Source organism: Ovis aries, chromosome 24 (genome assembly GCF_016772045.2).
Source record: "Ovis aries strain OAR_USU_Benz2616 breed Rambouillet chromosome 24, ARS-UI_Ramb_v3.0, whole genome shotgun sequence".
Lineage (NCBI taxonomy): Eukaryota > Metazoa > Chordata > Mammalia > Artiodactyla > Bovidae > Ovis > Ovis aries.
The window spans coordinates 11601993-11626486 of record NC_056077.1 but is presented as its reverse complement, the minus strand read 5'-3'; the positions used below and the strand labels follow the sequence as shown (position 1 = coordinate 11626486).

The following is a 24494-nucleotide window of genomic DNA, read 5'->3' as shown; positions in this document are numbered from 1 at the left end:
TAAGCCCCCAGGCTCTTAAAGGATTCCTGCCTCTCGTTGCCAATAAAGATATTTAGATGTTATTAAGTAAAAATTTGCAGGCACCAGAAGTCTCTGGCTCTCAAAAAAAGTTCCTTACTAGCTGCCTGGGGAGGGGCTCTAAGACAGAATATTATCATCTTCGTGTTGCTAGCACGTTCAAGACAGAAAACCATCCACAATTATCTTCTCAATTTTCTTTGTAAAGTATGCACTGATTGGAGAAAAAAGGCAAACAAACACAAGACAAAACTCCTGCACGAGGTGGGGAACAGAAAGCGATTCTCTGGTATTGAGCTGTATGAACTGCTTGTATATTCTGGAGGTTACTCCTTTGTCAGCTGTTTCATTTGTTATTATAGACAACCAGCAGGGATTTGCTGTGTGACGCAGGGAGCTCAAAACCAGTGCTCTGTGACAACCTAGATGGGAGGGATGGGATGGGAGGTGGGAAGGAGGTTCAAGAGGGAGGGGACAAATGTATACCTATGGCTGATTTATGCTGATGTATGGCAGAAGCTAACACAATACTGCAAAGCAATTATCTTCCAGTTAAACTTTTCTTAACTAAAAAAAGTGCTAAGAGGGCTTCCTGGACAGGACTTAAGCCTTGGGCAGTGGCCACACCCTAGAGGGACCCCACCATCCACCCCACCTTACGCAGACCGCAGCCTCTTCCTTCTACCTCTGATGGACATTGACAAGACAAAGTCACCGTCTACCACGTGAGAGCAGAATTTGGCTTCTGGGATTTGTATATTACACATCATCTTTCTAAAACTGAGTCTTTTTAGTCACCGGCACAGGTGAGGCTACCTGTGGTCCTGCTCCCCTGTGACTGACCAGTTCAGAAGATGAACTTGTAACTTCACTCCGCAGAGCTTACGCTCTATGGTGAAAGATATGAGCAGCCTGGTACGAGACCCCTGCCGGCCTCACTAGCTTTTATGCCCACATGCCTCGACTCTTCATGCACATCCTTGTTTTCCCAATGCATGCATATGCATGTCTGCCTGTTCATCCATTTAATAAATATTTATCGACAGGCACTGGTCTAGGCCGCAGGATACAGCAGAAAAATACAACAGTGCTCATGGAGAAAGCACAAGAGACAGAAAGCAAATAAGCAAGCACATAAATACCCAACACAAAGTGCTGCAGTGCGACAGCAAGGCTGCACACAGGAGACATGGGTCTGTAAAGCACCTACTATGTGCCAGGTACCAGGCTGGGCACGCTTCTTACATATCTCACTTAATTCTTCCACCAGTCCTACATGAGAGGTGGTCAGTAGCTGCATTTTACAGTCAAGGGACACAGGTGGTAAATACACACAGCTGGTAAATAAGACAGGTGGGCTTTGTCTTCCGATTCAGAGACCAAGGTGGTAAAAAAAAAAAAAAGACTAGCAGAAGCCAAGTTGGCCACAGCTTCTTTGTTTTTCATGAAAAGAGCAAGAGGTCCAAAGTGATGGTACTGCTACTTCTCAAAGCCAGGGCTGGAGGGCTGGGAATCAGAAGCAGTTACTCTGTGCTTTTAGCAAGTCTCAGCAAAGATCTAGTCGGGGAGACAGGACATGCCAGGGTCCCCAGGGAGGTATGGGGACTAAATTGGGCTTTCCACCCCCAGGCTCTACCAGCTGCTTGACTATGAATGCCTGAAAACCAGCTGTGATGTGCAGAAAATCTTCTCTTAACAGTGAAAAGATTCTTGAGTCTTTCCTGATATGATGGGGTATTTGAAGGAAACGTGTGCCTCTTCTGACTCCTGCAGAGGAAATCAGAACTTTCCCATCGAGGAGTTGTGTGAGTTTAAAGGAGATAAAACATGAAGAGAACTTGGCACAGTGCCTGGTACCGGGGAAGTGCTTGGCAAACAGACCTGCTCCCCTCATCAGCCATCACTATCCTCATCAGTTATTCTCAGCAATCATCACCAGCACCCTCATCAATCATCATCATCAACCATCTTCCTCCTCGTCATCAACCATTCTCATCCTCCCCCTGCACAGCATCACCACGACCATCCTCACCTTCAACCTCATCAGTCACCCTCCTCAACCTCCTGCCTCCTCATCTGTATTTCACGGCTCCCTCCTTCCTTAGGGCTTCCCCTGTGGCCCAGCTGGTAAAGAAGCCGCCTGCCATGCGGGAGACCTGGGTGCGATCCCTGGGTTGGGAAGATCCCCTGGAGAAGGGAAGGGCTACCCAGTCCCAGTATTCTGGCCTGGAGAATTGCATGGACTGTATATAGTCCACGGGGTTGCAAACAGTTGGACACAACTGAGCAACTTTCATGTTCTCCTTTCTTAGAGAAACTCTGCAAAGAAAGAGGCAGCATTTTTCTCTTGAAGAATACAGGAATTTAAAGGTCATCTGGACCTAGGTTTGAAGGTCATGTCTGCTACCCACCAGCTGTGTCACCTCGAGCAGGCTACCAAATCTCTCTGACCTCAGTTTACCTATCTGTAAACAAACAGGAAAATACTTTCCCTCACAGGCTGGTGGCAAGGAATTGGAATCGTGTAATGAAAGGCTCAGTAACTATTACGTGTTTACTGTTAACAGTGGTCTGTGGATCTCTTTCCCACGTCCTTTTTTCAGGTACAAATGCACAGGGTCGGGGCAGACTTGGTAACATGACTCCATTATTTACTTCCGCAGTCCAGCACAAAGCCGCTGCTGCAAAATGCACCTTGCCTTCCTTTCCTTTCCAGGAGCTGAAGTGCTTGAACCTCTTTTCCCTCTAAGTCTTCGGACCACAGCAGGCCAGCAGCCCTAGAGGTGAGATTCCTCCTCTCCCCTTCCACTGCCCCGTGGGACGGTCATCGCAACATCCTTCGGGACTCCCTGAGACCCCAAATCAGCATGCTTACTCCCTTCTCACACTCTCCTCTCTGCGGCCCCTGAAAAAAAAAAAAGCAGCCTCCACGTGGCCGCCAACTTGAGCTGCCTCCTCCGGCTCCAGACAGAGCAGTCTGGCAGAATCTCACTCTGTGGGGACGTCTGGCACGGAGCTGGGATTCACAGTCTCTCTGGATGCGCCTGCCGGCGGCACAAAGAGATAACCTTTAAAGGTTGGACTCAAACTGCTTTTCAGTATCTGGAAGGGGTAGAAGAAAAGATCCAAAACTTACAGCGACTGCCCCTCTTCTCCCCCCAGCCCTCCCAGCTGACTTTATTAGGAGACAAAGGCTTCACCAAGCCCAGACCAGGGAGGAGGGAAACACCCAAAACACAACAGCCTTAATGGTCCAAGTTCATTGGTTCAGAGGAATGCGTACTAAGGTGATTCAAGTGAAAGTGAAAGTCACTTAGTCAAGTCCGACTCTTTGTGATCCCATGGCCTATATATAGTCCATGGAATTCTCCAGGCCAGAATACTGCACTGGGTAGCCTTTCCCTTCTCCAGGAGATCTTCCCAACCCAAGGATCGAATCCAGGTCTCCTGCATTGCAGGTGGATTCTTTACCAGCTGAGCCACAAGGGAAACCCAGAATACTGCAGTGGTGATGCAAGAGCCCTCCTCACGCCAGGACAGCTCGAGTTCTAAAGATCATACGAGAACTCATCCAAGCTAGGAGAAGCATCGACTCACCATGCCCAGGGTTGTTGTTTCAAACACAGGAGTGAAATAGCTATCATTCCTGCACCACAGGCCTTGGGAAAGCATTCATCATATCAACATAAATCATGACAGCTGACATCTGAACAGCTGCCTAATGACTGATCAACTGTTTCTACATCTGTCTCCCTTCACCTTGCGTGAGCATTGGGCCAGAGTGGCATCTTCCAGTGAGGAAACCGCAGCTTAGCATCACGCAGTTGGGGGCTCCAGATAATGGTCTGGGTCTTCTGGTCACAGGAAAACCTCACAGTCAAGGAGGGAGGGGAAGATACTTGTGCCCAAAGACTCCAACAACTGGAACAGAAATTGAGGTGGCCTGGGTTCCAGACTCCCTGCTGCAGAGGAAGCTATTTCTAGGACTAGGGGCCCCTGCGCACTTGTGAGTGCAAACGTGTGGGTGTCAAGACCCACAGCGTACACATCTTCCAATCCACAAAGACCTCATGAATGAAGCAGCAGCGCTACTAGGGGGAGAAAGTCGTGATTTGGACAGGATAATAGAGACCCTGTTCCAAACAGTCACCCAACTATGAACCTGAGCGGTTTCTGCTGAACCACCAGGACATGGGATGACAGAATGGGGTACCCTCGATGCTCTGACCCTCGCCCCATCCCCCAGGTGAGGGGCAAGTCCTCAGGCTATTCTCTTAACTCTGCCAGTTGCACAGTGCCCAGAAGAAGGAACTCCACCTAAGACGTGGAGGCTGGCGGTCGGTCAGCATGCGTGTGTTAGTCGCTCAGCCGTATCCCATGGACTGCAGCCTGCCAGGCTCTTCGTCCATGTGATTCTCAGGCAAGAATACTGGAGTGGGCTGCCCTTCCCTTCTCCAGCTCAGTCAGCGTACTGGCTGCTGTTTGCATTCACATCCTCAAGACGGACGGATGGGTACCTGTGTGCCCACTCCTCATTTGGGGCAGCAAAATCAGCAATGACAGAGAGCAGCTAAAGGGCCTTTCCCCATACAGACCAGCAAGACCTGACAGCTAAGTTCTCACAAACTTACAAGCATGGAAAGCGGCCTCAGAGGTCAGCTGGTCCCTCCTACATGGGACAAGCGTCAAACGCGGCTAGGGGATAAAGATCAGCATTTTGTAAGACCACCCTGCCTCGAAGGGCTCTCCACGTCCAGTCTTATTCATAGTAAGTAAGTAGTCAATGACCAAGACTGTATCTCTGTCACTTACAACGACATCCTTAGCACCCAGCCTGATGCAGGCTAGCTGGATAGATAAACAGACACAAAGAAGAATACACGGTCGGAGAGAAGCAGGATCAGCCCACAACTGTTTCTCTCTCACTTCCACTCACTGGTCTCCATTCAGTCCTCTGGAGACAGCTGGGAGTCCAGGTAAATACCTGGGACTTGGGGTGGGGAGGCCAACAGCGAATCTTTTGTTGGACCTTGGACAAGTTATTTCCTAACCATTCTGAACATGTCTTCTCCACCCCAAAAATGGAGAGAAAGTCTACAGGATCTTAGGACTGTTGCAACAATGAAATGAAATAAACATAAGCACTTCATCAGGTAAACCAAGACCCTCCTGATACCCAAGATTTGGAGATCAGGGAAAAAAAGAACAAACAATAATTCTCATAATAAAGTTAAAAGCAAGAGACCAGGAAGAATTTCTATCCAAAGGACTTGCATGAATTGACCAAAAAAGTGATGAGCAATTTCACAGAAAAATGGGGCAGGGATACAAACAGGTAATTCACACACACAAAAAAAAAAAAAAAAAAAAGAAAGAAAGAAAGAAAAAGAAAAAGGAAAAAAAAGGCAAATTAAAGCACAGACAACCACAAACTCACAACTAATTAGGAAAATACAAGTTCCAACATCACGTAAACATTTTTTTTTCCTCTATCAGATTGGTAAAATTTTAAAGATTGATGATACCCAAGGTTGGCAAGGACATGGGGACAAAATATTCCTTTATTTTGTTGGTGTGACTGTGACAATTGGTTCAGCCTTTTAGGAGAGCAATTTGGCTGGGCCTATTTTTTCTTTTTTAAGTATATACTTTTCAACTCAGCAAACCCACTTCTAGTTATTTATCCCAGGGAATCACTTACAATGGGTACGAAGAGGTCTACACCATACAAGGACAATTCTGGCAGTTTGGTTTGCAATGGTCGGGAAATAAAACAATCTAAATGTCCATCAGGAGAACAGTTACATAAACAATGCTTCCTTCATACTGGAAAATAACTCTGCGGAAGCTTAAAAAGAGTGAGGAGAAGAGAGGTCTATTTACTGCGAGAGGAGAGCATGTATCTTATATTCCATTTTTTCCCAAGAAGAACAATAAACACCTGATAAAAACCGGGGTAGGATGTAATGACACCATGCAAAGCAGAGCTTCTATGTCCCAGGGGATACTGGCCATGTTTGGGGACATCTTGTGTCATCACAAGTGGGGAGAGGGGAGAGGTGACACTAGGTAGAGGCCAGGGTGCAGCTCGACGTCCTGCACGCACAGGTGACGCCCACAGCAAGGAACTACAGTTGTTTAGTTGCTCAGTCATGTCCGACTCTTTTGCAGCCCCACGGACTGTAGCCTGCCAGGTTCCTCTGTTCATGGGATTTCCAAGAGAGAATACTGGAATGGGTTGCCATTTCCTTCTCCAGGCGATCTTCCCAAACCAGGGATCAAACTCACGTCTGCTGCATTGGCAGGCTGATTCTTTACCACTGGACTACCACGGAAGCCTACGACAAGGAATTATCTGGCCCCAAACACCAACTGTGCTACAGCCCGAGAAACTCTGGTGCAGAGATACTTAAATGTCACCAAACTGGCTCCTGAGTCAACCTCAGGCTATGAGCTGCCTGTAGCCTTTGAGGACCACGTGCTCTTTGGGCCAGTCTGACCCCATCCTTCTTCTGCTGGTAAGAGCACACTCATTTTGGGAGGAAGCACCCACTCCCACTGGCCTGCAGTTTTATGAGGAGGTATGCAAGCAACAAGAGTCCAAAATGCAGTACTTGGATGCAATCTAAAAAATGACAGAATGATCTCTGTTCATCTCCAAGGCAAACCATTCAATATCACAGTAATCCAAGTCTATGCCCCAACCAGTAACGCTGAAGAAGCTGAAGTTGAACAGTTCTATGAAGACCTACAAGACCTTTTACAACTAACAGAAGTCCTTTTCATTATAGGGGACTGGAATGCAAAAGTAGGAAGTCAAGAAACACCTGGAGTCACAGGCAAATTTGGCCTTGGAATACAGAATGAAGCAGGGCAAAGGCTAATAAGAGTTTTTCCAAGAAAACACACTGGTCATAGCAAACACCCTCTTCCAACAACACAAGAGAAGACTCTACACATGGACATCACCAGATGGTCAACACCGAAATCAGATTGATTCTATTCTTTGCAGCCAAAGATGGAGAAGCTCTATACAGTCAGCAAAAACAAGACCGGGAGCTGAGTGTGGCTCAAATCATGAACTCCTTATTACCAAATTCAGACTCAAATTGAAGAAAGTAGGGAAAACCGCTAGACCATTCAGGTATGACCTAAATCAAATCCCCTATGATGATACAGTGGAAGTGAGAAATAGATTTAAGGGACTAGATCTGATAGATAGAGTGCCTGATGAACTATGGACGGAGGGTCGTGACATTGTAAAGGAGACAGGGATCAAGACCATCCCCATGGAAAAGAAATGCAAAAAAACAAAATGGCAGTCTGGGGAGGCCTTACAAATAGCTATGAAAAGACGAGAGGTGAAAAACAAAGGAGAAAAGGAAAGATATAAGCATCTGAATGCAGAGTTCCAAAGAACAGCAAGGAGAGATAAGAAAGCCTTCCTCAGCAGATAAATGCAAAGAAATAGAGGCAAAAACAGAATGGGAAAGACTAGAGATCTCTTCAAGAAAATTAGAGATACCAAGGAACATTTCATGCAAAGATGGGCTCGATAAAGGACAGAAATGGTATGGACCTAACAGAAGCAGAAGATATTAAGAAGAGGTGGCAAGAATACACAGAAAAACTGTACAAAAAAGATCTTTACAACCAAGATAATCACGATGGTATGATCACTCACCTAGAGCTAGACATCCTGGAATGTGAAGTCAAGTGGGCCTTAGAAAGCATCACTACAAACAAAGCTAGTGGAGGTGACGGAATGCCAGTTAAGCTATTTCAAATCCTGAAAGATGATGCTGTGAAAGAGCTGCACTCAATATGCCAGCAAGTTTGGAAAACTCAGCAGTGGCCACAGGACTGGAAAAGGTCAGTTTTCATTCCAGTCCCAAAGAAAGGCAATGCCAAAGAATGCTCAAACTACCACACAATTGCACTCATCTCACATGCTAGTAAAGTAATGCTCAAGATTCTCCAAGCCAGGCTTCAGCAATACATGAACCATGAACTTCCAGATGTTCAAGCTGGTTTTAGAAAAGGCAGAGGAACCAGAGATCAAATTGCCAACATCCGCTGGATCATGGAAAAAGCAAGAGAGTTCCAGAAAAACATCTATTTCTGCTTTATTGACTATGCCAAAGCCTTTGACTGTGTGGATCACAAGAAACTGTGGAAAATTCTGAAAGAGATGGGAATATTAGACCACCTAACCTGCCTCTTGAGAAAACTAAATGCAGGTCAGGAAGCAACAGTTAGAAGTGGACATGGAACAACAGACTGGTTCCAAATAGGAAAAGGAGTACGTCAAGGCTGTATATTGTCACTCTGCTTATTTAACTTATATGCAGAGTACATCATGAGAAACGCTGGGCTGGAAGAAGCACAGGCTGGAATCAAGATTGCTGGGAGAAATATTAATAACCTCAGATATGCAGATGACACCACCCTTATGGCAGAAAGTGAAGAGGAGCTAAAAAGCCTCTTGATGAAAGCGAAAGAAGAGAGCGAAAAGGTTGGCTTAAAGCTCACCATTCAGAAAACAAAGATCATGGCATCTGGTCCCATCACTTCATGGGAAATAGATGGGAAAACAGTGGACACAGTGTCAGACTTTATATTTTGGGGCTCCAAAATCACTGCAGATGGTGACTGCAGCCATGAAATTAAAAGATGCTTACTCCTTGGAAGAAAAGTTATGACCAACCTAGATAGCATATTCAAAAGCAGAGATACTACTTTGCCAACAAAGGTCTGTCTACTCAAGGCTATGGTTTTTCCAGTGGTCATGTATGGATGACCACTTTCATCCATGCATGAAGAAAGCTGAGCGCCAAAAAATTGATGCTTTTGAACTGTGGTGTTAGAGAAGACTCTTGAGAGTCCCTTGGACTGCAAGGAGATCCAACCAGTCCATTCTAAAGGAGATCAGCCCTGGGTGTTCTTTGGAAGGAATGATGCTAAAGCTGAAACCCCAGTACTTTGGCCACCTCATGTGAAGCGTTGACTCACTGGAAAAGACTCTAATGCTGGAAGGGATTCGGGGCAGGAGGAAGAGGGGACGACAGAGGATGAGATGGCTGGATGGCATCACCAACTCGATGGATGTGAGTTTGAGTGAACTCCGGGGGATGGTGATGGACAGCGAGGCCTGGTGTGCTGCGATTCATGGGGTAGCAGGCAGTCGGACACAACTGAGCAACTGAAATGAACTGATATCAGCATGGCGCCCAGGCGGACACAGAGACTGGCAGACAAGGGGCATGGCCGCCATCATCAAGAGACTCAGATCTAGGACCCTTGTCAGAACTGGGGAGGGGAGAACAGAGGCCTTTCCTATGGGGGCAGCTGAGCTGAGGGGACACAAGCCTGAAGCTGCCCACCAACCTCCTGCCACCACAGCCTGGCTGTGAATGGAGCCAGCACAGAGAGCAAGACGACCCTCCCCAAAGAGCGGAGGTGGAGCCCTCATGCCCATGAGTTCCTGGAATTCAAGCCATGCCTGTCCCTGGTCTCTTCTATTAGGCAGTCAATGAATGTCCTTTGTTTCTGACACTGGATGGAGCTGGCTTTCTATCTCCTACAAGGAAGAGAGTGCTGGGATCAGGAATTAATATCCTTTTTAGAAGAATCAGGTGGTCAGCTGGTGGTGGTGGTTTAGTCACTAAGCTGTGTCCAACTTTTGTGACCCCCCTGACTATAACCCGCCAGGCTCCTCTGTCCATGGGATTCTCCAGGCAAGATTACTGGAGGCGGGTGCCATTTCCTTCTCCAGGGGATCTTCCCAACCCAGAGATGGAACCCAGGTCTCCTAAATTACAGACAGATTCTTAACCACCTGAGCCACACACGTTGTCCCAGTTTGAGGATCCCTGGCCTGGCTGTGAAGCGGGTTCACATGGTACGATCGGGCTGGGTCCTGCCACAGAGGTGGCTGTGTTGGACACCCTGTAATCCCGTTCTCTGAGACTACTCTGATTCACCCTCCACTTCAAGCCCTTGTAACAAGACATGGCTCCCCACGGAAACCTGTCCACAAGGGACCACGCACAGGGACCAGCAAACAAAAGCATCAGAATTAAACAGGCCAGGGGTTCTCAACTGTGACACTGCTGATACCCTGCGTCAGATCACAGTCGTGGGGGCTGTCCTGTGTGTTAACAGGATGTTGAGCCACATCCCGAGCACCCAACCCCCTCCATCGTCTAGCAAGAGGCATGAGACAAGCGCAGGCAGGTTTACAATGATGGTTCCTCGTGATGGGAAGAAGAGACATCTGAGCTGACTCTGAGTAGGAGATCCTCAAGCCTTGAGACCAGAATTGTTCTCAGCCATATGGAGCAAGCCACAGAAACACAGCAGGACAGAAGCTGGTGCAGAGGGCCAAACCACGCCCAGAAATCCAAGACCACAGTGAGATAAAACAGGTACTTACCCGTTTTACCTGTAAAAACAGGTTCTTACCCACTCCACTTGGAAAACAACTTTCTGGCAAAAAAAATTTCTCACTGTCAATAGGAACAGTCTGTGATATGTATGGTGAGGAGGATGCTTTCTTGCTTGCTTGGGTTAATTTAGGGGGCACTGGTATATGGTTTTAAGGATATTGATGAAAAGCAATAAAGTTCATAAGAATAAAAATAGCACCAACCAATTAGCTCTGTACCATATTAACTCTGCAACAGAACAATAATTGGTCATTAAAAACCTGCAGGTGAGTATTACGAGGAGTGACTAGGGAATTGTGCCAGAAAACACCATTTTCCCAACAGCAGGGATCCTCCAATTTCCAACAACATGCCACTGGCAGGCAGCTTGGGGCTGTCACATTTGCATGCAACTCGGACTTCCAGCAGAAAAAGTCCCCCCCCCCACTTTAACCTGATTCTTTCATTTTGCCCTTCTCCAAAGCTCAGAGAAGAAAGGCTGCAGCCAAATGGAGGGAACGGGGAATACCAAGAAGCCGTCCAGTGACTGAAGATGGAAAACATTAGCTGATCTGTGGTTGGCAGAACTTTTCTTCCCAGAGCAGAAGAAAGCTGAACTGCTTTCTTCTCTGAGTCAAGAACTAAGAATGAGCAAGAACTAAGAACGGGCTGTCTGCCTGCGGGGTCCTGGTTTCTGCTCCCGAGCAGCTCAAGGCTGGGGAGACTTTTTGCCCAGGCTAGGACCCCACCCTCTCTTCTCAGAAGACCAACAGAAGTGATGCAAAGGAGTCTCTCATGAAACGACAAACTTCAGACTTCTGAAAAGCAACAGCGAGACAGGAAAGTGGCTGTGTCCAGATTTCTGTTTTCACCAGAATTCTCCCTTCAGACCAGGGAACAGAAAAGGAGCAGCTGGCTGGGACTGGGGAACCAGAAAAAGGGAATTACTGCAGCAAAACAGATTCACATCTTAGCCAAGTGTTTCTTTCTTCTGTTGTTTCTCTAACGGTGAGGGTGAAGATGGGCTAAGGCAAACATGCTGAAGAGGGCCCCTTCAGCAGTGTTCAGGGCACTACAGGTAAAGGGAAGGACTTCCATACCTCTCTTCCTTTTTTATGTAATTATTTCCACCCTGCCTCACTTGGAAAAAAAGGAATCTAGCTCCTTGCAGCCTCTAAGGAGGCTGAGGTGGAGTCCTTGATCAAATAGATGCTAAATAAAGGCTTTTCCAAACACGCAGATGAGCCCAGAGACATTCAACAGGGGGGAACCCTTCTATGTTTACCTTCAGATCTAACTGCTGATCACAAGTCAAGCAGTTCTTAGATCACTGAGGGCAGCTGTGTGCCAGGCACTGTGCTAACTGCTTTACCTGTCATCCTCTGTTGTCACTTTGTAAAGTGAGTGGATGGATGCCAGTCCCTCCCACCAGCACCTCTCTCTGCAGCCCTTCTATTGCGAGATTGTTATATTTAGCTGGTAGCGTCTGTCCCCTCTAGATTGCGAGGGTGGGGGGTAAATGCAATGTCAAGCCTTGCTCTGCAGCATTTAACACGTGCCTGGCATCTAGCGGACCCTCCATCCACAGCTTTGGGATAAAGGAATTATGCTACAAAAGGAAAAATCATAAAGTTCCACCTGTTCGAGAAGACAAAAGCAGTAACAGAGAATAATAGTGACTCGAGCATCCAAGGGGAGGAAAACAGGCCTTTTTGGTTTGGCTTTTTGTTTTCCACCTGTATCAGGCTTTCCCAGAAACCTTGAGCATCCCAAGAACAGCAGGAGGTGAACGTGTTGTAATCCCCAGAGGTGCCTGCCTCGTGGTGTGGAAAGTTCTCCGGGAAGGAGAGAGCAAAAACAGAGGCCACGGCTCCCGCAGCTTCGCTTATCACGCGGCACAGACACCAGCCTGGCTGGAAGGAAACTCAGAAATCGAACGACCCACTGCCCAGTTCCTGGCGGTGTGGGGGGAGGGCCCTGACGTGAACCCCTTTGTCCTATGTCCCCCACCCCTGGAACGTAACCCATGAGGGCAGAGGCTTCTGATCAGCCCATGTTACTGTGGCTGCCATGCCCATTTCTGTGCTGGGCTCCAACAACTCATCTTTCTCTGCTTAATGAATTCCTCCCTCTCTGCACAGCTACTGACTCAGAAAGTATAAAGATGGAACCGTGGCTAAAAGCGAACTTGAAGGCCTGAGGGGTAAACCTTCTTAGTACAGAGATGAAAAGGGCTGAAGCACCCAAAGACTGAGGCACAAAAGCATCGCCATCCTCCTATGCAGCCCACCGGACCCTGTGATCTTTTATTAATACAAAAAACCACGGATCTTCCCTGTACGGCATATATAAATATGCTCTGCCAGGATAAACCTTGAAAACTCCTGCCTATGCTGCATGATATCCTTCAGGGGGTGGGGGAACCCCCAAACTGAATGAGTCTTCCTGGGACACCATCTCTTCTCCAAGTCAAGAGAGCCCCGCTGTGGTCCCCAGGAAAGGGGGCTCATTCTAGAACAAAAAAGCTTTGGTGAAACCAAGCAACTGTCTTTACAAAGGAAATCTGGGCAAGTGGAGTATGGTACTGTAGCCAGTGCTTCTGGTGGTGAAATTCAAAGGCTGAAATGAACGCCATAGAGAGGACTGATTTCAGCTGTATTTATGCTACTGGTGCTTTTCAAAGGGAAAGATCTAAGGATTCAGAGAATAAGTGGATTGACGTATTAGTTCATGCCAATTCGGTGGCTGTAATGTTGGTTTAAGGAAAAAAAAAAATAGGTGGATTGTTTTAAGGTCTAATGTGCCTTTGTAAATACTATGGTAGGATATTAAGACAGAGGACCTCCAACTTGTTTGGAAGTTGGGGTATTTGGGGAATAAGAGCAAACACTTGCAAAGGTATAAACTAGGAACTAACTGATAAATGACAAATGTAACCATGTCACATGGAAGGGACAGAAAGTCAAACCCCACCAGCATAATTGCGTGTTAACACACACACACAGAAACTAAGCAAGACTAGTTAGTAAACAGGTTTTCATTTTGCTTTTCCATTCTATTTGTTGCTGTTTCATCATTTTGCCTCTGGCATGTGTCTGCAGGCAGCCAAGCATTATAACAGGGGCCAGAAGTAAGAAATGTTCGTGGAAGAAAAACTTAAGCTGGGAAAGTTCTGGACATCAATTTTACTTTTGTCCTGAAACCTGGCCAAAGGCTGCCACTTCTTACTTTTATGCCAGAGCACACCTCAGCACCCACCTCAGGACACAGGAACATAGCATGGAAACCGCAGTGTTCAGAGACACAAACCCTTTCAAATAACTTGCATTCAGTCCTATCAAGGGACTACAGTGCTTCTGGCCAGAATCCTGTGTGCAAATACACACCCAGACCCCTTCCACAAACAAGCAGTGAGAGCCGGGGAACTAAACGCAGCTGGTGAACCAGTTTAGCTCCTCCTCTGCGGTCAGAAGTACCCCAGTTCCCAAGCATCTGGGCAGGCTTGGGGACCCTGCTGCTGCTCAAACAAGAGCAGTCACGGCCAATAGGCACCCGCTTTAACAGTTTTCCAAAGCAAACCCACCGCAGGCTGCTCTGGGCTTTGCAGGGCTCTGATGTGTGTGCTGCGGGAAGCTCAGAGTAGAGGCACAGGGCATCCCTGGCTTGGCCGCAGGGGGGCCTTAGTCCACCGTCTCAGGGATGCAGGTGGCTATCCACACAGGCAAGTTCCTGGTCAGGCTGAGTCCTTCAGAGGCAACTGGCCAATCTGCTCCCTGATTGCTAAAGCTGGACTCCGCCCACATTTAAAGAATCTGTGCAAACTGGTACCTTGTCTAGAAATGCTTTGAGGTCTGCACATCAAGGTTTTTTTAAAATTATTTTTTATAATTATTATTGGCTGCACCATGCAGCATGTGGAACTTCCCCAACCAGGGATCAAACTTGTGCCCCCTGCAGCAGAAGCACAGAGTCTTAACCACTGGACCACTAGGGAATATCTGGAAATCATGTTTCTGAATGAGCTGCTTCTCTGTGTCTTGTTTTCCCATCTATAAAATGGGGAGAATAGCGCTTGCTACCCACAGAGTTGCTGTGAGGACTGAATGAGCTGCTTTATGTAACACACATAGGCCAGTGAGAGATGGCATTTCCCAAGTGTTATTCATTCACATGTCACCGTCCTAAACTTCTTGCTGTTTTCACTATCACGCATGTAGTATTTTTCTTTAAACTGAACCATTTTCTTTCTCAAGTTTACTTAAAAAGGAAACTGCACATCACCATGCTAAATGGAAAAACAGAATCCTGGGCAGGCAGCACTAATGGTAAAGAACCCACCTGCCAAAGCAGGAGATAAGAGATGCAGGTTCGATCCCTGGGTCGGGAAGATCCTCTGGAGGAGGGCTTGGCAACCCACTCCAGTGTTCTTGCCTGGGAAATCCCATGGACAGAGGAGCCTGGCTACAGTCCATAGGGTGGCAGAGTCAAAGAGACTAAAGCCAGACATGACTGAAGCGACTTAGCAAGCATGCCAGCCATAAGTAGAAGGCGGCACAAAGTTGTGTTATTCTTCTAATACCTACAACGAAAGAAAACAATGTAGCTCACTGAGATAGAGTCTGCTGCCTGTTGAAGGTGTTCATCCCAGGTCTTCCTCCGTCTCTGCTAGGAGGCAAAACCAGAGTGTGTTCAAGGCCCTGGGGCCACAGGGAGACTTCCTCTTCTACGTCACTGCCAGTGACAGAGGAGCTGAGAGACCAGTGGTCATCACCCTGCAGAACCTGTCACTCCAAAACTTCACTAAGCACAGAGAAGACCACACAGAAGACCATCTAGCTTCCTGCCACTCCGGGAGAGACTGATCTAAATGGTCCCCATCCGGCACTTCCTGTGACGGTGGAAATGTTCTGTATCTATGTCATCCAGCGTGGCAGCCACCAGCCACACGTGGCTATGAAGCACCTGAAGCGCTGATGGCGTCTGAGGGACTCGAGTTAAATTTCAATTAAGTCAAATGTGAATGGCCACATGAGGCTAGCAGCTGTTGGATGGGACAGCGCAGATCTGCTGGAAAAGCTACACATGCTGTTCCTTTCGTCTGGGCTCTCCGAATGGACTTAAGGTCCTTTTCATGGTTATGCACTTAGCTTCCTTGGAGGGAGATCGTAAGTGAACCCGAGGGTGATCTGTCGCAGGGATGTAACAGGGCTTCATCTGCCATGTCGTCTATCACTGTTTAGTCTCAAGTCCCGTAGGGACATTTCTTTCAGAGCTCTCTTTGAGGAACTGACATACCTTCTTCCAATTAGTGACAGACTTGCCCAAAATAGCTGCATTTTCATTTTCACACTGGCTGCCAGGAAGCACAAAGGGAAACTTTCAAACTAATGAGAGGAACCATGTAGGCTCTCACTATAAACATATATATATATGTATACCTATATGTGTGATTTCCAGTGTTCCCTTAATGAAAGCACTCTTAGTTTACATTTACTCTGATTCCAATATTTTATTTCTATTTTATCACTCTTTGTTGAGTTTCTCTAGAAATTATCTCAAATCTTCTGTGGAATTATATAAAATGCATTTTTAAGCTAGTAAAAATAAAGTCCAATGGTACCAGTATTTTAAATGAGTCACCCTCTCTCCAATTATCGTTTATCGTTTAAAAATCAACAAAGTCAAAACAAAGCACACTGTAACAAAGCCTTTCGTGAAAGCTTCCAGACACACGCTCAGAATCTGTTCTTGAGGCACTGACCAGAAGCACCGTTTGCTGAAAGGAGAGAGACAGCTGCCTTCCAGAAATGCTGCTCCATACTACTCCAAGACCAGAGGGGATTTTCAGAGAGCCCGCAGCATGGGATGAGGTTGCTGGGTGATGCAGGGGTGGTGCAGGGGTGATGCGGGGCCTGCCAGGCCCACAGCTCCATGTGACCTGGGCCTCGTCCTCTGCACAACGGGCTGGATCACACCTAGGAAAGCTCTGGAAACTCTGGTCAAGCACGGGGCGAGTGCAGCTCGAATGCCGCCATCACCACTGTGGGAACAATCTCCCGGGCAACGGCATATGTGCTGTGTCGATCTCGTTCCATAACAGACTTCTGGTCACTGAAAACGGCCCTGTGACTTGCTAGGGGGAGGTGGAGGAGGAGTCAGAAACAAAAGGTCAAGGAAACCTCTCCAGGGAGCTCACATTTTAATTTTGCTCTAAAATAAAGTTGTCAAATAATAATGTCAAAGACATTACTTTGTCAACAAAGGTCCGTCTAGTCAAGACTATGGTTTTTCCAGTGGTCATGTATGGATGTGAGAGTTGGACTGTGAAGAAAGCTGAGGGCTGAAGAATTGATGCTTTTGAACTGTGGTGTTGGAGAAGACTCTTGAGAGTCCCTTGGATTGCAAGGAGATCCAACCAGTCCATTCTAAAGGAGATCAGTCCTGTGTGTTCTTTGGAAGGACTAATGCTAAAGCTTAAACTCCAATACTTGAGCCACCTCATGCGAAGAGTTGACTCACTGGAAAAGACCCTGATGCTGGGAGGGATTGGGGGCAGGGGGAGAAGGGGACAACAGAGGATGAGATGGCTGGATGGCATCACAGACATTAGTTTTAGTGAACTCCAGCAGCTGGTGATGGACAGGGAGGCCTGGAGTGCTGCGATCATGGGGTCGCAAAGAGTCGGACACGACTGAGTGACTGAACTGAACTGAAAGCAGTCTGCTTCCCTCTCTTCCTCCTCCAGGCAACATTCCTACTTTCTGACGATCACAAAGCAGAAGTTACAGGACATTCATGTAAGAGCATGTCTTCTTGGTTTGGGATAAAAAGGAGAAGAGGACATTCAGAAATCTGTCATCTCCAATTCTCTTTTCAAGCCAGAGCTGAGAGCATCGCGAACACGTAGATTCCCTAACATTTACCAAAGTACTATTGTCGCCCGGCCAAACAGCAAACTAATATGACATTCTAGTGCAAACTTCCTCGCCAAACTCTAGCTCATCTGTCCAGAAGATTTCAGGTGAGAGGCGTGTAGCATGCTCAGGCCCATCCCTACATAACCCAACCCATGCCCACTGCCAGTCCCATCACCCATGACCAAAGGCAGCGGCCAGCTCAGAAGATGAGAAACGAATCTCAAGTGCCTGCTAGGTACCATGCATTCCTCGTCCTGAGAGAAGCTTTCCAAAGTAAGCATTATTATGATTTCCACTTTACAGATAAGGAAACTGATATTTACCTAACCATAAAAGTGAAACCAGGGCCCCTGTTCTCAAGTTCAACATCCTTTCAGCCCTACCCCAGTCTCCCGGAGAAATGCCTTAATAGCAGAGAAAACTTCTTCAGTGGTCAATTCCCCACTAAGAAAAATGACCAAAACAAAACCAGACCAAGGTTCTTCACAGAGCTCATGGGAATAGGAACAAAACCTAATGAAAGCTGTTGTGATACAAGATGACAGTGGAGCCAGAAGCAGTTAAGAGTCAAAGCTGAAAGCCAAACAGCCCTAGCACAAAACACCAATGGCTGGAGTTCAGTTAAGAAGAGAAAGAAGAAAGAAAAAAGAGGGAAAGCAGGCAGGGCTGGAAAAGACATCAGAAAATCAGAGAAAAGATGGAAAACCAGGGTCCCAATTGTTGGGGCAAAATCAGCTCTAAAGCAAAGGTTCCCCTTGTCCCAGACACTCAATCCCCAACTGGGTGTAGGCTGGCCGGCTCTACCCCAGGAGGCACACTGAACATCACTTGACAACTGTCTGTTGCCCCTTCTTTTCACCAAGTGGCCTGGTTTTCATCTGCAGTGTTGCCTTGCCCCTCCCTCAGTAACAAGGTCAGATGAGGTTAACTCCAACCCCCTTGCCAGCGGAGGTGGGGGGTCACATGATTTGAACCTGGCCCATCACAGAAGTCCATCACTCTACCCCAGGGTTCAGGGATGTGCCTGGGATCCAAGACAGACCCTTGAGAGACGCCCAGACTGGCTAAGAGTGTGATGCTTCTGGGAGCGCCTGGTCCACCTGCAGAGAGAACTAGCCTAAAAAGGATGCCCTGGCAAAGGAAAGAGGAGAAAATAGTGGCAGGTTCCTGACCATCGGTCCAGCCAAGCCTGAGGCCAGACCCACGCCTGGACAAGCCATCAAAGCCCTGCTTTTCTGCTCAAGCAGCCTGAGCTGAGTGGCCACAGCCACACCAGGAAGCCCGGCCAGCGCGAGGAAGCACCCCCAGCCTCCTTCTGTCTCATGGAAGGACCGCTGCCTCGGGGAGGTTGGGCAGGTCGGTGCTGGTGTTGGGAGGCCGTGGCTTCTCCGTATGGCACTCCACACTCCACCACCAAGATGTAACAGCTCCAGAGAATAACAAGCAAGTGTGGGCTCCGCCCTGGCAGTGGCATCTAACTGAAAACCAGGTAATTACCTGATACACATGGAAGGCGTTGGCAGCTTTGCCCCGGAGAAACACTGATGGGATCCAGACGTTGATCAGAGCTCGGTTTGATCTAAACAGAAGAAAGATCGAAACTGGTCATTTCAATTTACCAAAAAAGGGAGGATGCTATTAATTTTCTCCTCTAAGAGGCACACAATGTATGTCAATGTGTATTTCACCTGATAGGAGACTAAAGGAGCAGTTCACAGTTTCATTACTTGGTCGCCCAAGATTATTTTTAAGGGACTTAGTTTAAAATGCTTGAGTGTGCGTGTGTGTAAAATTTATAGATGCAGTTTACGTTCTGGACTGAGAGACAGCTGCCCCTCAGTTCCTACTACCTGAGTGACGGCGGCTGGTAATTTATCTGAACCTCATCTTGCTCATCTGAATAGGGGGCTGATCATGGGAAGACTCCACGAGGCTAGGTAGGGTCAAGAGCGCTCATACTCACAGGGTTTCTAGAGTGTTTGGAGGATTCGTGCAGTGTCCTCACAGTGCCCACTGTAAACCCTGACCCCCATTTTAAGGGGGGCGGTGCTTCTCTGGTGGCTGTCTGTATGCAGAATCTGCCTGCTAATGCAGGAGACCCAGGTTCAATCCCTGGGTCAGGAAGATCTCCTGGGGGAGGAAACAGTAACCCATTCCAGTATTCTTGTCTGGAAAATTCCATGAACAGAGGAGCCTTCTGGGCCACAGTCCATGGGGTCGCAAGAGTTGGACACAACTTAGTGACTAAGCCCGCATCATCACCTCATTTTAAGATCAGACTCCATGAAAACAACACTCATGGCCATGCAAGCAATGGCTGTTTGGGGTTGGGGAAGGGAATTTCAGAAAGTCAGGCACCAATAACCACTCTTGCAACTTTTCCAAAAACACTGTGTGGCTTGAATAGAGGAAGTTTTGTTTTTATTTCCATTACTCGAAGAGGTGGGTCAAAGAGGATCCTGCTGCAATTTACAAGAGTGTTCTGCCTATATTTTCCCCTAAGAGTTTCATTTGCTTAATTTTACTTATTTACGGCTGTCAGGTCTTCACTGCTGCCTGGGCTTCGCTCGCAGCAGGCGCTCTTCCCTGGTTGCCATGCACAAGCTCCTCACGGGAGCAGCTTCTTCAGCTGCAGGCACGGCTCCAGGGTGCTCAGGCTTCAGTGGCTGCGGCTCTTGGGCTCCAGGGCACGGGCTCAGTTGCTCAGTAGCTGGGGTGCCTGGGCTCAGGTGTTCCTCAGGATGTGGCATCTGTCCAGACCAGGAAACTGAACCCATGTCTCCAGAATTCTTTACCACTGAGCCACCAGGGAAGCCTACCGCTAAGAGTTGTAAGTGTCTGGCCTTATATTTAGGCCTTTAACCCATTTTGAGTTTATTTTTGTTTATGATGTTAGGGAGTGTTCTAATTTCATTCTTTCACATGCACCCGCCCAGGTTTTCCCAGCACTCCTTATTGAAGAGGTTGTCTTTTCTCCACTGGATATTCTTGCCTCCTATGTCAAAGATAAGGTATCCACAGGTGTGTGGGGTTTGTCCCTGGGCTTTCTATTCTGTTCTGTTGATCGATTTTTCTGCCTTTGTGCCAGTACCACACTGTCTTGATGACTGTAGCTTTGTGGTATAGTCTGAAGTCAGGGTTGAATAAAGCAAGATTTAAATTCAAATGCAGAATCATTTACTGCACAGGTACCGTCGTCGGACCCATGCTTTCACCCAGATCATCTCAGTTGATCCTCGCAGGCTACTTGAGAGAACTTCAAGGGTTCTTTCAGTAGCGTGACAGTTGTGCCTTACTGGATGACTTTAACCACACTCTTGAGTCGTGGGTGCACACACCCACCATCACCACTCTTCCACAGCTGTATCAACATGCAGAGCTGATAAGCTGTCACTGAAACTTCCAGATCACTCCTACCAGCTCTCCTAACAGTATTGTGCATTTCTGGAAGGGCTGGGAGGTCCCAGTCCTTGCTTCCATTCAGAGCCATTTCAGGGATAAACGCTTTTCCTCAAGCTCTCCTTCTCTCTAAAGAGCAGCTCATAAAAATTCGCCAGCCTCTTGTGCTTGGAACACGGTTTGACACGCTGATGATGGAAGATTCCATGACTCAACAGCCTCACAACCTCCAGGGTAAAGAGCATTTCGTTTTCACAAAGAAATGATTCTCTCCTGAAACACCATTTCTTCTAAGCTCTGAGCCAAGGCACTGACCCCCTTCATGGGACAAAATAAGGTCTATTGATCACCTCCCTGGGGATCTGAGTACAACCTGCAATTCTGATCCACTGAATTGACTTGGGTATCTACAACACCTCTCCTGGAAAGACCCCCAAAACTGTGCTAGTGATCACTGTTCCCCCTTCATTTCTGTCAGCCGGGGGAAGGGTGCAGAAGTGTAACTAATACTCCTGTTTTCATGAACCTCCCAGGATGGGTGAGGTCTGGACAACCTCACAGGAGATCATGCAGGCTGGTTAGGTGTGTTCCCCTTTCAGAGTCTGTATCACACTGTATTAGAATTGACTGTTTACATGACCATCTCTCTCCTACATTTACAAGTGTGGGTTAAGTGAATACAATCATGATCCTGTGTGTGGAAGACCAGATAAGTTGGAGAAATCCAGTCCACCAGGGCAGCTGGTATGAAGAGAGGGTGGGGCGGGGGAGGCTGGGGATGGAGCCAAGGTCAGCCAGGGCCTTCCCTGCAAGGGCAGGTGGGATCTGCAGCTCCATCTCAAGGGAGGGAATGGCACTTCCCTCTGGCTTTAGTGGAGACGAGCACCCTGGGGGGAGGAGGAGGAGGATGTGGCTGGTCTGTGCTGATTTAGCCCCTCCACCAGGACCTAGCAGGGTACCTCCCACAGCAGGCAGTGATGAATGCCTGTTTCAGTAATGAGTCCCTTCCACCTCATGAGTGGCCCGTCTCTGGGATCCCCTATTTGGCTTTCACCTTTCTCCCCAGCTGGTCCCCCCTTGCCCTCCACCAGGCTGCCATTCATGACCCTCTTTCATGCTATACCCCCCTCCACTCATCCCCCAAAGAGCCAGCGGAGACAAACCTGTCTTTTACTATAACTTCCACGACCCCACTCACCAGCACTCAGGGCCTCTTGATCCCCCCTGCCTCTAATCTCTACCTCCACCTCACAAGGCCAGCTGTGATCTGCACCTTATAAATGAGCAAACTCAGGCCCAGAGAGGTTAAGCAGCTCACCCGAGGTCACACAGCTAAGGTTTCAACTTGGCCTAGCCTGGTTCTAACAAAGTGCTCTTCCAATGCCCCCTCTTCTCTCTCCAGAAGCAGAGGGACAGATGACACCATCTCCTGGGGAGGCTAAAGCTTCCTCCACTCAGCACATCTGAATGAGAAGAGGGAGGTTCTGCTTGACTCTGACTCGAGACTCACTCCACTCTCTTCCACAACCCCACGGGACTATTCAGTCCAAAAACCAAGGCAACTCAATCAGAAAAAGCCAGTCTGAAGATCAACCAAATAGCCTAGGGGTTATCGACAGAGGCACCAGAAAGAATTAAATCCAATCAAAAATCAGACCAAGGTACTGAACGCTTGTGTCTCCAAAAACCCTGGGGCTGCAAACTCAAAATTGGAACAGGAGACACCCAGACGATGGAACCAGTGAAGTGGGCCAGAGTGGGGACTGAGGCGAGTGGAGGGGCACACACCCCATACAGCACAGGCAGTTGCCGCTCAGCTCCAGCTGATGGTGGCCTTGCCGGGATTTCTTCTTTTAAAGAAAATGGAGAAATTTAAATTTTCATGTGGCATCTTCCAACTCTTAAATGTCAGCCAAAAAGATTAAATTGTTTTTCAACACCCATGGAGGGAGACTAAAAACACATTGAAAGGCCGGACGCAGGCTACAGGTGGACAACTCCCCAACTCTACAATAACCAAATCAGCCGTGCAGATTTAAACAGTCTTTTTTTTTTTTTTTTTTTTTTGGCTGTGGTCTCCTGGGACTTGAGCCAAGCAACAAGAGTCCTATTTCTAAAAGGGCCTTCATGAGCAGGTGCTGTGAACTTACATTTCAAAATCCGACAAACTCTGGTCTTCGGATGTTTGACTCAAATCTCCAGGCACCTGCCATCAGGAGAGAGGGGAGGGAGAGAGAGAAAACACATCATGGTTACCATGGTTTGCATAATCACGGGAAACTCTGCCTCTCAATGGTCCCTGAACATCTCCTGTTCAGAATGAGGGGAAGAAGCAGTTACTGGAAAACAGTAAGAGAGTTAGTGGAAGGATGGTTAGAGATGGAGTTATAGTAATAAAAATATGCCACCATGAAAGATCTCAATTACCTTCACGGGAAAAAAAAGGCTGTTAATCCCACTGAGATCATTGTGGGTGTGAAAAAGCATATAATTTTGAAGCTAGAGAGGCCTAATTAGGAGCTGAGAGGTGAGACATCAAACACGCAATGGCAAAAAACAGTCACCGCGACCAGGATGATGGTCACATACACAGACACACCTGGTGTGCAAACACAGAGGCCAATTTCTGTCCCCCAAGATGGCTCCATCCTTTCCCCTCTCGTGTGTGGGCAGTTTAAGGCAGCTGAGTATGGCCTTCTCCTCTGACTCAGAAGGGCCCCATGAGAACAGGACTGGGTGCAGGACGCTAAACCCCCTGGTGGGATGGTAATTCTCGCCGACAGCAGACAGCCAGCACTGGCAGGTGCTCAGTCAGTCGTGATGTTACCAGACCCTGGGAGTGAGCTTCCTTTTGCGACAGGATCGTATGCGAACTGGAGGTGACTTCCCCGGTGGGCCTGTGGTTAAGGATCTGCCTGCCAATTCAGGGGACACACGTCCTGGGGCAACTAAGCCCACGCGCCCCAGTACTGAAGCCCTTGCGCCCAACAGCCTGTGCTCAGCAACCGAAGTCACTGCGAGAAGCAGCACTCCAACTAGAGAGTCGCCCCCACTCGCCACAGCCAGGGAGAGCCGACACGCAGCAGTGGGCACCCAGCACAGCCAAAAGGTGAGAATGCATTGTTTTTAAAAGAGAAAAGGAATGTGAACTGGACAGAATTTAAGACTGTGGATCAAAACTGAGAGGAGTCCAATGGAACAGAGAAGGGGGAGAGGTGATGAGGGAAACGGGCCCTTCGTTTCACACTGTGCATCGTCAGGGCGTTTAGGTTACTTTTGATCATCATTAATTGTGGTGAACGAGGACCTCCCTGGTGGTCCAGTGACTAAGACTCTGTGCTCGCAAGGCAGGGTGCCTGAGTTCAATCCCTAGTTGGGGAACTAGATCCCATATGCTGCAACTAAGAATCAGCGCAGCCAAATGAGTAACTTTTTAAATGATTTTTTTTAACTGTGATAAAAATTCTGGGGGTGGGTAATGTCCCCCAGATGAGGGAACAGAGGCTCGCAGAAGCTGAACTTGTCCAAGGCCGTACACGTAGGAAGGGGAGACAAATTCATCTCTGTTCTACTTTCAAGGCTTTTCTACTACCAACCCTTAGCAAACAAGAGGAAAAGCCAGCTCAAAGGTGATGGGAGGAGGAGAGGCTTGACAAAGCTCTGCCTGAACAGAGGATAAGAAGACACGAGGAGGCAGTCCCTAAAGAAACAGCAGGCTCCTCTGGGAGGCAGG

At 47.9% G+C, this 24494-nt stretch overlaps 1 protein-coding gene across 3 annotated transcripts in view; it reads right to left on the bottom strand.

Moving 5' to 3' along the window:
- SNX29 (sorting nexin 29) overlaps window positions 1-24494 on the bottom strand; it is a 605150-nt gene that overhangs the window by 179266 nt on the left and 401390 nt on the right. For all 3 annotated transcript variants that reach the window (XM_042240185.1, XM_042240184.1, XM_027961912.2), the window contains 2 exons: window positions 22912-22967; window positions 18860-18941 (listed from right to left, as the gene is read on the bottom strand). In XM_042240185.1, coding sequence (XP_042096119.1) covers window positions 18860-18941; window positions 22912-22967 — 138 coding nt within the window. The remainder of the gene's footprint in view (window positions 1-18859; window positions 18942-22911; window positions 22968-24494) is intronic.